The sequence below is a fragment of the Thrips palmi genome, unplaced genomic scaffold, assembly GCF_012932325.1.
Source record: "Thrips palmi isolate BJ-2018 unplaced genomic scaffold, TpBJ-2018v1 HiC_scaffold_18, whole genome shotgun sequence".
NCBI lineage: Eukaryota > Metazoa > Arthropoda > Insecta > Thysanoptera > Thripidae > Thrips > Thrips palmi.
Window position 1 is genome coordinate 9,101,262 of NW_023144627.1, and position 12,961 is coordinate 9,114,222.

At 58.2% G+C, this 12,961-nt stretch overlaps 1 protein-coding gene across 1 annotated transcript; it reads right to left on the reverse strand.

Annotated features, from left to right (window-relative positions):
* Positions 1-10,456: 10,456 nt before the first annotated feature.
* Positions 10,457-12,940, reverse strand: LOC117644577 (glucosamine-6-phosphate isomerase). The gene is made up of 7 exons (XM_034384150.1): positions 12,532-12,940; positions 12,137-12,303; positions 11,918-12,019; positions 11,570-11,752; positions 11,308-11,492; positions 11,053-11,226; positions 10,457-10,901 (listed from the first exon to the last, which is right to left on the reverse strand). Exons 2-7 carry the CDS (start codon positions 12,258-12,260, stop codon positions 10,854-10,856), a joined length of 816 nt encoding a protein of 271 aa, XP_034240041.1. The 5' UTR covers positions 12,261-12,303; positions 12,532-12,940; the 3' UTR covers positions 10,457-10,853.
* Between the last annotated feature and the right edge of the window lie 21 nt (positions 12,941-12,961).

Sequence of the window (12,961 nt, forward strand, 5' to 3'; positions counted from 1 at the left end):
CCGAGCCTGCCAATTACGCATGCTGAGGTTGGCAACCCTTCCGACACTGGTGCATCGTGGGAATTTTTTCCTACCATTGTGGCGACACCGGGTTGGTGTTTTCCGTTTTTTTTTCTCAGTGTAGCGGAAGACTTGGCGCCTCTGCTACCGCGCTACCGCTCGCGCCGCGCTACCGCGCCTGTAACGAACGCGTGGAGGCGGGGCGGGGCGGAGCGAGGCGGGTCGTGCCTCTGGATTTAGGAGGGAAAGTTGGGGCGGACGACAAGCTGTCACCAACTCCCACCGCGCGTGGCGGGGCGGGGCGGGGCGGGGCGGGGCGGGGCGGGGCGGAACGCCCTCGAGCACACACATGTCCCTCAGGAAGAAGCCGAAAGGGGCATAAACTATAAATCAAAACGCGCGCGCAATTGGAGACGCTGGACGGGACGGCACAGCTCTTGCTGGCTGTAAGAATGAAAACAATTCTCGCCCTCAATTTATTTATCGACACTTTGTCTCCTTTTTTGGATTGAGGCGGAGGAGGAGGCCTATGGGTTTCGGTTTACGAGGAGGGTGTGACCAGGAAAAAATGGATCTCTCGTGTGTGTGTGTGTGTGTGTGTGTGTGTGTGTGTGTGTGTGTGTGTGTGTGTGTGTGTTGTGTGTGTGTCTTCGTGGTTCTCCCGAGGAGTCGTGTGTGTGAGGACGACAAGGAAGATAGCAAGGCGGAGGAAAGGGAAGGGACACGTGAAAACTGGCGGGACAAGTCAAGTGGAGTGCTTTTAATGAGTTGAGACTTGCGAGTCCTCCAGTGTGCTGCACACTACACCGGGCGCGCAGGGCGCTACGACTACCCGCTGCAGGCTCTGCAGCGTCGCGGAGGCATCAATGTTGCAGTCCGGGCTGCACGACGTTGGCGCACAGTGGGCCAGAAGACCGCTGGAGGCGGCCAAAATCCGGGGCGCGTTTTGAGCTCCAGAGTCGCTAAATGGGACTCGAACCGGACGTGTGACCCCACCAATGGATTGCTCTCCGAACGAGGAATCCATTGGTGGGGTCACACGCTCTGTTCGAGTCCCATTTAGTGACTCTGGAGCTCAAAACGCGTCTAGAGTTTTGGCCGCCTGCACAGGCCTTCTGGCCCACTGTGCAGTGAAACGCCGCCGAGCCCCTGCCACGCGGCCGATGCTGGCCCGTCGAGCCGGCACGCCGGACGGGCTGCCTACCCTGCTGCCACACTGCTGCCTACCCGCCAGGCGCTGACGGCTGACTCTCATCGGGCCATCCCATTACATGCAGGGCAGTGCCGGGGCACACAGAACTCGTACAGCTTCAGGTCATGTGAAGGTGCCCCCATGGGCTGCCATAGGCTGCCACTCTTTCTCTCTCTCACCGCGCGGGGCAGCCGAGCCAGGTCGGCCGAGCCGGGGCTCAAGGCAATAAGCGGGGCTTCCTCATCCTAGGAGACTGATTCCGAGAGCCGCTTTCGTCGCTCTGTCTCTCTCGCACTCATGGGGCGCCCTCTGTGGGTGCGAGGGAGACGGAGCGACGGAAACGACTCTCGGAATCAGTCTCCTGGGAAAGAAGGCCTTTCTGCAACACAGCGAACCCACAAAAAAAGAGGTCCCCTGGCCTGACCCGCGCCCGAGCGTCCCGCCAAGGACGACATGATCCTCAAAAATTGGGCCAAATTTTTGACGTTGCAACGCAAGAAGCTGATAATCCAGTGTCGAATGGATTGCGCTCCGAACGAGCAATCCGTTGGTGGGGTCACACGTTCGGTTCGAGTCCCATTTAGCGACTCTGGAGCTCAAAACGCGTCTAGAGTTTCGGCCGCCTCCACCGGTCTTCTGGCGAATCCACTGTGCGCCGGCGAGGAAGCAGGGAGCAAGGCGGTGACGCTGCGATGATAACATTCCGCCGCGACCGTGGCCGGCAGAGGGCGCTGCCGCTGGCTGCTGCCTACACTGCCGACGTGACGTAATTTATGGAGCGGCCCTGGAATGGGGCAAATGGAGCCGAAGGAGGGAAGCGGCAAAGCGGCCGGGCAGGGCGTGGCACGGCACGGCTCGGCGTGGCACGACACGGCAAGGCACGTCCGCACGACTCGGTCCGCGACATTTGCCTGCGATAATAAAAAAGAATCGTGGCTGCTCTGGTGAAGTCGTGCGGCAGCCCGAAGGCGCCCCGAAGGCGTCCCGAAGGCGTCCCGAAGGCGTCCCGAGGCGGAAGGGGTTATGCCACCGTCCCCAAGTCGCAACGCCAACGCCATTGCTTGCGGACTCAAATTGATCCGAGAGGAGCGGAGCCAAGCGGAACGCTCCGAGATATCTCAGCGGTGGCGGGGTGCTTCGGGTGCAGCAAGCCAAGCGCGCAAAATATTTACATTTTCTGAGCATAACAGTACTGAGTTCAAGACGATGCCGTTCTTTCCGGTAAAGATACTGCGACGGGCGAGTATATGGAGTTGTATCGCCCACGTGTCGTTTGGCTTGTACGCGTGGTAAGGGTAAGTGTGAGTTACCTCGATGCCTTCCCCACAGGCTAATGCCGAAATTCCGCACAGTGGGCCAGAAGACCGGTGGAGGCGGTCAAAACCCCGGACGCGTTTTGAGCTCCAGAGTCGCTAAATGGGACTCGAACCGAACGTGTGACCCCATCAATGGACTGCTCTCCGAACGAGGAATCCATTGGTGGGGTCACACGTTCGGTTCGAGTCCTGTTAAGCGACGCTGAGCTCAAAACGCGTCTACTGTTTCGGCCGCCTGCGCCGGTCTTCTGGCCCACTGTGCGGAGGCAGGGGCAAGGAATGCGCGAGGAACCGCCAAGAACATGGCCGCGGTGGCGGCGGCGAAGGCCTTCAAGCACCCCTTCCCAATCCAATCAATGCCTCGGCGAGGCCTGGATGGCCTGCCTCTTGGTTAGGCCGATTCAAAGATGGCGCGCCGGATCATTTTCAGGGTCTGCGCTTTCCCCAAATTAAAAAGTCCCCCTCCCCCTGCCCGGGCTAGGCTGCAAAACGAATAAAGCGCCCGGAGGCCGGAGGGGAGGCCGGGGCAAAAGGCTCGACAAAAGGAATCTGCAACAGATGCCGACTCCGGAAAGGATTGTTCGATGCGGAGCCCGGAGAGCGGAAGGTTTCGCGGCCGAGCGCGCCGACCGAGACGGCCTGCCGCCTCGACAGTGAGAGAGAGAGAGAGAGAGAGAGAGAGAGAGAGAGAGAGAGAGAGAGAGACGATGAGTGGAATGGACTGAGGATGTGGGTCGTCCAGCCGCCCCACAGTGGGCCGAAGACCGGTGGAGGCGGCCAAAACTCCGGACGCGCTTTGAGCTCCGAGTCGCTAAATGGGACTCGAACAGAGCGTGTGACCCCACCAATGGATTCCTCGTTCGGAGAGCAATCCATTGCTGGGGTCACACGTTCGGTTCGAGTCCCATTTAGCGACTCTGGAGCTCAAAACGCGTTCGGTACTTCAGCCGCCTCCACCGGTCTTCTGGCCCACTGCGCGCCCACCCCAAGGCCCGGCCGTGGAGATACTCCACGCCAGAGAGACCGCACGGGGGCTGACTGGCACGCCACTGCTTTCGAAACTGCAACAACTGGACGCCAGACGCAGGCGCCCGATGACCGGGCGATGCAGTCCCGTCGAGCAGGCGAGTGGCGTGGGTTGCCTACACTGGCGCCGCGGGCGCTTCCAACGCGCCCGGTCGCAGGAGTCTCTTTGCGACGAAAACGACTCTCGGAATGAGTCTGCAGTGTAGCAGCGCGCGGACAACGCAGGGCGCCGACTGACAGCGCCTTGACGTGTGTATCGGGAGGAGGCCGTGCCGCCCGCCTCGCCCCGCCTCGCCCTGCTCGACAACAAGGCCCTCGCCGACAGTGCCGCCGTCGCTCCGTCTCGCTCGCACCCGCAGGGCGTCCCGGAGTCCCGGAGCGGTGCGAGAGAGACGGCACGGCGATGAAGCAGCCTCGCCGACACGGCGCTTATTAGAAGGCGGTGGCAAGCCGAGCGGGGAGCAGAGGGCGCGGCAGCAAGGCGGTGAGCCGAGCGGCGGGCAAGGTGGCGGCGGCCGTGGGCTGCAGGCTGCTTCCGGGGCTCTCCCTCTCTCTCGCACTCGCGGGGCGTTCCGCAGGGTGCGAGAGAGACAGCGACGGGTCACAGTGGGCCAGAAGACCGGTGGAGGCGGCCAAAACTCTGGACGCGCTTTGAGCTCCAGAGTCGCTGAACAGGACTCGAACCGAACGTGTGACCCCACCAATGGATTCCTTGTTGGAAGAGCAATCCATTGGTGGGGTCACACGCTCGGTTCGAGGCCTGTTCAGCGACTCTGGAGCTCAAAACGCGTCTAGAGTTTTGGCCGCCTCCACCGGTCTTCTGGCCCACTGTGCGGGTGCGCGCCTCGCAATGAGCCCCGGCTGCCTGCAGGGCAGTGAAGCGGCAAGGAGGGGAGCCTTACCAGCCCGGGCTGCAGGCCGACTCCGAGAGTAGTCGCTCTGTCTCTCTCGCACCCACACGGGACGCCCCGCGAGTGCGAGAGAGAGGGCGCGCACTCGGACGCAGCCGGCTGGCGCGCCGCCTCGCGCGCGGAGTCATTCGAGACCGTGTTATAGGTGTAGAGCAGTAATGAAAAGGTGAAAGAAGAGAGGGGAGGGTCGCCAGGGCCATGCCCAGGGCCGTGCCCAGGACGCCGCCGTCGTGAGGCCGTGAAGCCGTGAGGGTCTTGTCGGCGACGCGCGTTCATTTGAATTTAGAGCAGCACCATTATTGGAGCAATGCGGGGCGGCCGGGTCGGCAGGGCCACGGCAGGGCCGTCGACGAGGTTAACCGGGACTTGTTGTTGCTGCTGCGTGATGATCATGTTGTTGGCCGGATCCTTTCTGCTCCTTTCCGCCGCGCCAGTTTATACAAATGGACGTGTGCGTGGAGCCGCCCCGCCCCGCCCCGCCCCGCCACACTGCAAGGCCGTGCTTTGGCTTTGTCGTCGGGGCGGCCCGCTCTTCCCGCACCCCAGCACGGCGTATCACGCCCGGACACGCGCGCCGCCCGGCAGCGGGACGTGTCCTCGCTCTGTCTCTCTCGCACCTCCACGGGGCGCCCCGCGAGTGCGAGAGAGACATAGCGACGAAAGCGCTGCCAGTGCATCAGCGGTGTTACCGTGTAACGAGTGCCGCCACCACGACAGAGGCGCAACCAGCACGGGGGGTTGGACACACTAGTGTCGTTATTACAGTGTAGGTGGTTGAGGTGGGCGCAACAGTGTAGGCAATTGCAGTGTACCCTCTGAGGTGTGGGTCCTGGCTTGCATTCAGTATTTAGAGTGTAGTCCGGCTAGGTATGGTCTGTGGGTGTGATGTACACTTAAGGCGTTCCTCGCTCGGAGAGCAATCCATTGGTGGGGTCACACGTTCGGTTCGAGCCCCGTTTAGCGACTCTGGAGCTCAAAACGCGTCCGGGACTTGGGCCGCCTCCACCGGTCTTCTGGCACACTGTGGCAGGGTGGCTCGGCGCAGGAATTCGGCCTCGCCTCTCCTCTGGCGGCGCGCGGCACGCCAAGCACCTTGCAAGGACTGCAGGGACTGCAGACACTGCAGGGCCGAGGGACGCGGGGTATATTAAACAGGCCTGATGAACGGCACTGGCTTCGCCTTGGCCTGCCCTCGGGCCGAGCGGGCGGGGGCCGCCACCGCACAGTGGGCCAGAAGACCGGCGCAGGCGGCAAAAACTCCAGACGCGTTTTGAGCTCCAGAGTCGCCAAACAGGACTCGAACCGAACGTGTGACCAAACCAATGGATTCCTCGTTCGGAGAGCAATCCATTGGTGGGGTCACACGTTCGGTTCGAGTCCCATTTAGCGACTCTGGAGCTCAAAACGCGTCCTGAGTTTTGGCCGCCGGTCTTCCGGCCCACTGTGGGCCGCCGGGGGACGACGAGTTCGGCCGCGGCATTCGAAAACCGCATCCAGAGAGAGCGGCAAGCCGCCGGCAACAGCAGCAGTGCCCTGGCGGCAGCGCGGCAGCACGGCAGCGCGGCAAGGGAAACAAAGCCAACTTTTGCACGCAATTTGCCGCGAAAAGAGCGGGGCCGGGCGCGGCGGGGCGGGTCATCGGCAGCAAGCTGGTGGCGTTGCTGATAATGGGCGATGGGGGTGGGGGTGGGGGCGAGCAGGGGGTGGGCCGGGGCGCGGTGGCGCGGCGTTCCCGCGGTGGTTCTGTATCTATCGATGGTGCTCTCTGGTCCTCCAAAACAAATAAGCGGACCTTCTTTGTGCGCCAAGTGCGCCGCGCCTCGTAATGAGGGCGTGGCGGGGCGTGGCGGGGCGGGGCGGAGCGGGGCGGCCCGCCGCCTTACCGCCGACCGTCTAACTAGAGGCCTCGGTGAGGGCGCCGCCGCGCCGCCGGGGTGGCCAAGGCGGGCCGAGAAGCCCAGATGCATGTTTAAACAGCACGCCCCGGCACGCCCCGGCACGCCCCGCACGCCCCGCCGGGCCGTGCATGTGTTGGGCACAGCTCCCAACAAACGACAGACATGTAATGGTGCTGAAATATTAATAAAGCTTCCAGTGCCTGGGCGGGCGGGGCCGAGGGCGGAGGGTGCAGTGTAGACAGTCCGACGCGGTGTGCCCCGCCCCGCCCCTCCCCGCCAGACACCAGCCGCCATGCATCCGAGGTGACGAGCCGACACACTGCATAGCCAACCTCAAGGCTTTCGGTTTCGTCCGAGCGGAAGCTTCCGCGAGGCCGCGAAAAAAAAAAGAAAAAAAACACTGATCGCGAATGACCCGACCCGAGGTGATCGGGGTCCCCAAATAAGTCGTTACTTCCGCCCCTTGAGCGCCATGGACGGCCGGCGGACTGATTCCGAAGGGTCGTTTGGTCGCTCTGTCTCTCTCGCACCCCAGCGCGACGCCCCGTGAGTGCGAGAGAGACAGAGCGCCTCCTTCCGGGTGAGTCTCTCGGTGAGGGCCTCGGCCACCCCTCCTATAAATTGGCCTTCCTGGTCCCCATGCAGCCGGCAAGGCCGGACCCGCGACTATTCAATTGGGCTGCACACATCGTGATGGCCGATGGCCTTGGCGGCCTTGCCGATGGCCGCCGGGGCGTCTGTCTGTCGCAGTCGCACACAGTGGGCCAGAAGGCCGGTGGAGGCGGACAAAACTCTAGACGCGTTTTGAGCTCCAGAGTCGCTAAACAGGACTCGCACCGAACGTGTGACCCCACCAATGGATTGCTCTCCGAACGAGGAATCCATTGGTGGGGTCACACGTTCGGTTCGAGTCCCATTTAGCGACTCTGGAGCTCAAAACGCGTCCGGGACTTTGGCCGCCTCCACCGGTCTTCTAGCCCACTGTGCCACGGGGCACGCCGTAGGGGTGCGAGAGAGACTCCCGGGGGAGGGCGGCGCGCGGCGGTCCGGACGCGGGGTGGCCGCCGGACAAGTGACCTAACCAAGCCCCAAGCGTCGCGTCGCGGAGCACCACTTCCTCGGAATGACACGGCCCCACTCAGCAGCCCGTCTCCGTCGCACTCACGGGGCGGACCCGGGGGTGCGAGAGAGACAGGGCGACTAGCCGAGGCCGCCCCTCGTCGCAGACCGTCGCAGACCATAAACAAGGCCAAGGACTCCGAGGACCGCGTCGGCCGTTCTTTACCCGCCGGCCGAACGGCGATTTTTATGGGGCTAATAACGATGAGAGGACACGACGGGGTCCTGCAGGACGTCCTGTGGGACGCGGTGACGCGGCCCGCCCCGGAATGCATCGGTCCTAATCGGTGAGGGCCTCGGCCGCCTCGGCCGTGCCCTGGCGAGGGCAGCGCGGTGCACAGTGGGCCAGAAGACCGGTGGGGGCGGCCAAAACTCCAGACGCGTTTTGAGCTCCAGAGTCGCTAAATGGGACTCGAACCGAACGTGTGACCCCACCAATGGATTGCTCTCCGAACGAGGAATCCATTGGTGGGGTCACACGTTCGGTTCGAGTCCTGCTTAGCGACTCTGGAGCTCGAAACGCGTGTAGAGTTTTGGCCGCCTCCACCGGCCTTCTGGCCCACTGTGCGGTGGAGGGTCGGCCGGTAGCGCCCAGCAGACTGATTCCGAGAGTCGTTTTCGTCGCTCTGTCTCTCTCGCACCGATCCGGGACGCCCCATGGGCGCGAGAGAGACAGCGACGAAAACGACTCTTGGAATCAGTCTGCAGGTGGCCGGGCCCTTTGTACCACCGCCCTCCTTCCAGTGTCCCCGCAGTCCCCGGTGCGCGTCCCCGTGTGTGTCCAGCCGGTCCAGCTATGACTGCAGCGACCGGCCGGCCCGCCACCCAATCAAAGGAGGGAAAAAAGGGAAGGGACGCGCAGAAAAACGAAAAGAAAGAGAAGAAGGGAAAAACGAAAAAAGTGTCGTAACGCGCGGACGGGACGACACGGAGGCCGTCAGGCCGGGCAAGCCGGGCACGAGGAGAACGGCCGGCGAATATAAACCTCTGATGTGACCTGCGTGGCGATCGAGTTGACCCTCCCCCTCCCCCTCACACACACACACACACATGCACGCACAGGGGCGCGGGGCGGAGTGATTTGAGACAGGACGTCCACAGGCGCGAGATTGAATAACAGGAAAAGTGGCGAGCCCGCGTCGAGGCGGGCGCCGGGAAGGTAGGCAACTCAACGTGCAGACGGCAGGCAGCCCGCGTCGCAGCCATGCGGTGGGTTGCCTGCGTGTCAAGGGGTTCCGTTCTGGCCGCACAGTGGGCCAGAGAGAAGACCGGTGGAGGCGGACAAAACTCTCTACACGCATTTTGTGCTCCAAAGTCGCTAAACAGGACTCGAACCAGAGCAATCCATTGGTGGGGTCACACGATCGGTTCGAGTCCTGTTTAGCGACTCTGGAGCTCAAAACGCGTCTAGGGTTTTGACCGCCTCCACCGGTCTTCTGGCCCACTGTGAGTCGGTATGCAGTCCTGAGCGCGTCCCCCCTGCCAGGAATAGAGTGTAATGTGTAATGCGTGGGCCGATCGGCCGTAATTAAGCAAGTGCCAAGGAAAAGTTGGCGCGAAAAGTTAGGGCGAAAAGGGTGGTAGGCCTGGCCCCGCCCGGCCCCGCCTGGCCCGGCAAAGGCCGGGAGGATAGGGTGAGACGACGCTGCAGACCGATTCCGAGGGTCGTTTTCGTCGCTCTGTCTCTCTCGCGTCAACACGGAACGCCCCATGAGTGCGAGAGAGACAGAGCGACGAAAACGACCCTCGGAATCAGTCTGCAGCGCGCTAGCTGCGCGGTTGTAGCGGCGAGGGCGAGGCGGCGAGGGGTCGGGAAGTACAAATTGTGTTACGTTTGGTGACAATGGAGGGTGAATTGGGAAATGGTGAGCTGCTGCTCGACACCCCTGTTCCACATGCTCCCCACACCGCCCCCACAACGCCCCCACGCCGCCACCGCCCCCGCCCAGCCTATGCCAGGCCAACTACCTTGGCTGCCCTGCTCTTCAGCCCCTCTGTCTCTCCTCCACACGAGGGGTCGCTAACTGTCGATGTTCACAGACTGTGGGGCCGGGGGCCGGGCCGAGGCGCCAGCAGAGCAGGCCCTGCTGCGATTCTTAGTACCTCTGAAACTTTCAGCAGTTGGCGACAGCCAGGTGCACCGTGTCTCGTCATGAACCGACAACCAGCTCCGTGAAATGGGAAACACGACTGGAGCATGCTGCACAACGCCCTGGCACGCTGGCTGCCCGGAAAAGCGGCCAAGAGTTTATTTTCCGCGCTGATAAAAGTCCAAGGCGAGTTTTGGAGGCCCCAAATTCCTCCCCTCGCCGGCAAAAATTATCTCTATCCATCTGAATGGCCGGAATGCTCATCTCTTTTTTTTTTAATGAATGAACGGCCTCTTGACCCGGCCAGTAATCTCCCCGCGCGGACCGTGGCCAGGGCGGGGCGCGGCGGGGCGGGATTTAGAACATGACCGCTGAGCGCGCTGAGGGCGGTGGCGGTGGCGGGTCTGGAGCCGAGTAGCCACAGGGGAGGCAGCAAGAAAACAAGAGACGGCTGCCAGATTAAATTAAAAATGTGCGCAGCGATATAAGCTTTATTAAAAGGAGAGGCTGTTAAGAAAAGGAATTAAAATCCATTATGATGGAAGAGCGCGGAGCGGCGGCGCGCGGTCCCACCGCCACCCCAACCGGACCACCCGGACCACGCAGCACCAGAGGAAGCTGGCGGGGAGGGGTCTTCAATAAATTATCACCACACTAATTTCGCGACCTTGTTAACCACCTGACTCTTCATTGCCCTCGAATTTTTCCGAAAGCTTCCCAGAAGTCAATTCCTTCAGAGCTATTCAAACTAAAAACACAAAAACGCCTTCCCACCCTTGCAGGGCAACCCCAAGTTTAGTTGCACTTTTTGAGGGGCTTTGCTTAAAGTGTTTTTTAGATTATGGGATACTGATGTAAAATGTAGGACTTGTAAAGGTGTTCAAAACAATAGGCAAAACACAAATTTATTGGGCAAAAATATGGTTCTATTTTTTAAATGCTATTTTTTTTATCACAAGATAAACAGTAGTATAAATGTGAAAGGTTCAGTTGTTTTATCAGAAGGTAACAATGAAAAACAATGGCACCAGTTACTTCTGAATAAGTGACATAAAATTCAGTTCTTGCTTGGCAAATAACAAAATTGGTATGTATAAAATATGAGCACAGTCAATCAGTGCAACTGCATGAAAATTGTATCACAAATGTTCTCAGAAAATGATAAGAACATAACATTCTTAAAATTTAAAATACCCTCACCAATCCAGTTTTTTTCCCTTTTTTAAAAAATTGCAAATGACAGGTAAGATTGACAAAGATCGACAGAAAAGAAGAAAGTCTCTTGGTCTGTGGTGGGTGCATCAAGGGGCATCTTCGTCGATGAGTCGACTGTGGACCAGAGACAAATTCTGAAACAAAAACCAACCAATTGAGAATGACACAACAGAACCTGCAACCCATGTGAAGCAAAAGCAAAACTGAAAACGACCACAGTTATTAAAAAGCAATTTCATATTAATAAAAATATTAAGTTAAGAGTGCTAGGCATTACGGCATTACCTTGAAATATTTCACTGTTTTAACCCTCAGTTCCAAAGTGGCATCTTCATCGCAAATTATCAAGGTGTGGGGATGTTGTTGGAATGCAGACACAGTCCACATATGGTTAACTCCCTCTTCAACTGCCTTGTATAGAGCAAATGACTTGTGTGCTCCTGTGATCAAAATCATGACCTGCAACATTCATAACAAAAAATTTATTATTCATTTTTTTAACTAAAAATAAAATTAATAAATTTTGCACTAATAGCAAACCTCATCAGCATCCATAACAGTGGCAACCCCCACTGTAAGTGCCTGTTTAGGCACTTTGTTTATATCGTTGTCAAAGAAACGGGCATTGGCCTCCAGTGTGTCTTGGGCAAGAGTTTTGACACGTGTGCGAGAAGCCAGGGATGATCCAGGTTCATTGAATGCAATGTGACCATCAGGTCCAATGCCTGAAATAGTAAAAAAAAAAAATTACTGACAAAAAATACACTGATAAGTAGAATTCCAAATGACACAACCTACACACCTCCAATAAATAAGTGAATTCCACCAGCTTCTTTGATTAATCTTTCAAACTTGTTACACTCTGCTTCCAAGTCAGCAGCATTGCCATCCAACAAATGGGCATTTGCTGGATCGATGTCGATGTGCTTGAAGAAGTTGTTCCACATGTAGTAGTGATAACTTTCATGGTGGTCTCTCGGCAAGCCTTGAAACAAAAAGGAAATGTCAAGGTTTCACTTCTGAATCAAGCAGTCCAATTTTCTGTGCACAAAACTGAAGTACTGAATGTCAACTAGGAAATTCACAACAGCTCCAATTAAATGGAAAAGGTTTTCAAACAGCAACTCACATAAGGGACTGGGGCACTTACCAACATACTCGTCCATGTTGAAAGTTTTCACATACTTAAAGGATAATCGACCCGCCTTATGGAACTCTATAAGCTTCTTGTACATCCCAAGAGGAGTACCACCTGAGCAAGGCAAGGAAGCTTATAGTGCACATTACCAACTACCAAGGTGACTACATCTTGTAACATCATAAAATTATTTAACTATCTACTGAGCATCGAGGAACCTGATATACGTACCAGTAGGCAGTCCCAAGACAAAGTACTTATCGGGACCAGGCTTGAATTGCTTTATCTTCTTGAGAACATACTTAGCAGACCAATCCGCCACAAAGTCAGCGGAGTCCAAAATAACCAGCCTCATGGTGACTGGGGGGGAAGGGCAGAGGCAACACGGGACAGGGAAGCTAGAACATTGGGTTTTTTTGCTCGTTACATTCCTCAAACATGAAACAAAATTATGGCATGGTTTCAACGGGCCAGCAGATGTGAAAACTGCCTAAGGTTTCAATGAGCAGTACGACCAAGACGAAAGCGGGGATCTAAGTCAACACGGACTTGCTTTTAGTGCGAGTCTTGGAAATAGGCTCACAGTGCAGACGACGCAGTGGGCAGGGCAGACCAGGCAGACCTACCTTCTCGGCGGGGGCGCTTGGAGTGCCTGCCGGCGCGTCGCTTGCTGCCGTCGCTGCCGTTGCGGCGGTGTGACCCAAAAACGGGCCGGCCTAATCAGAGAAGTGGCGAAGCGAAGCGCGAAGCGTTGACCGGCTTGCGAGATGCAGACAACAAACAGGCCCAGAACTGACAGTACTTGACGGCACACGAAGGACGTTGACCCCCACCACCCACCGTGTAGTAGGTCAGGCACGGGGACGAACTTGTGGAGCAGTGGAGATTGATGTGGTGATGCAGTTCTAGGATGGCCTCACAGACAAGCTCGGTCCGGTCAAACGTTTGTGAGGCCTCTTTCACAAATCGCAGCGAGAAAAGCCCGGTGAAAAGCGAAGAAAGGCGGCAGGGCAACCTGTTACATTCTTCGGTTGGCCATTCGTTTATAAGTATGAG

Bases quoted from the DNA above. Each gene is read 5' to 3' on its own strand.
- LOC117644577 (XM_034384150.1), bottom strand. From the start codon at position 12,260: ATGAGGCTGGTTATTTTGGACTCCGCTGACTTTGTGGCGGATTGGTCT. The intron at 11,227-11,307 runs GTTTGCTATTAG...TGAATGTTGCAG, and splicing joins CTGTTATGGATGCTGATGAG to GTCATGATTTTGATCACAGG. The intron at 10,902-11,052 runs GTAATGCCGTAA...TTTTTGTTTCAG, and splicing joins AAACAGTGAAATATTTCAAG to AATTTGTCTCTGGTCCACAG.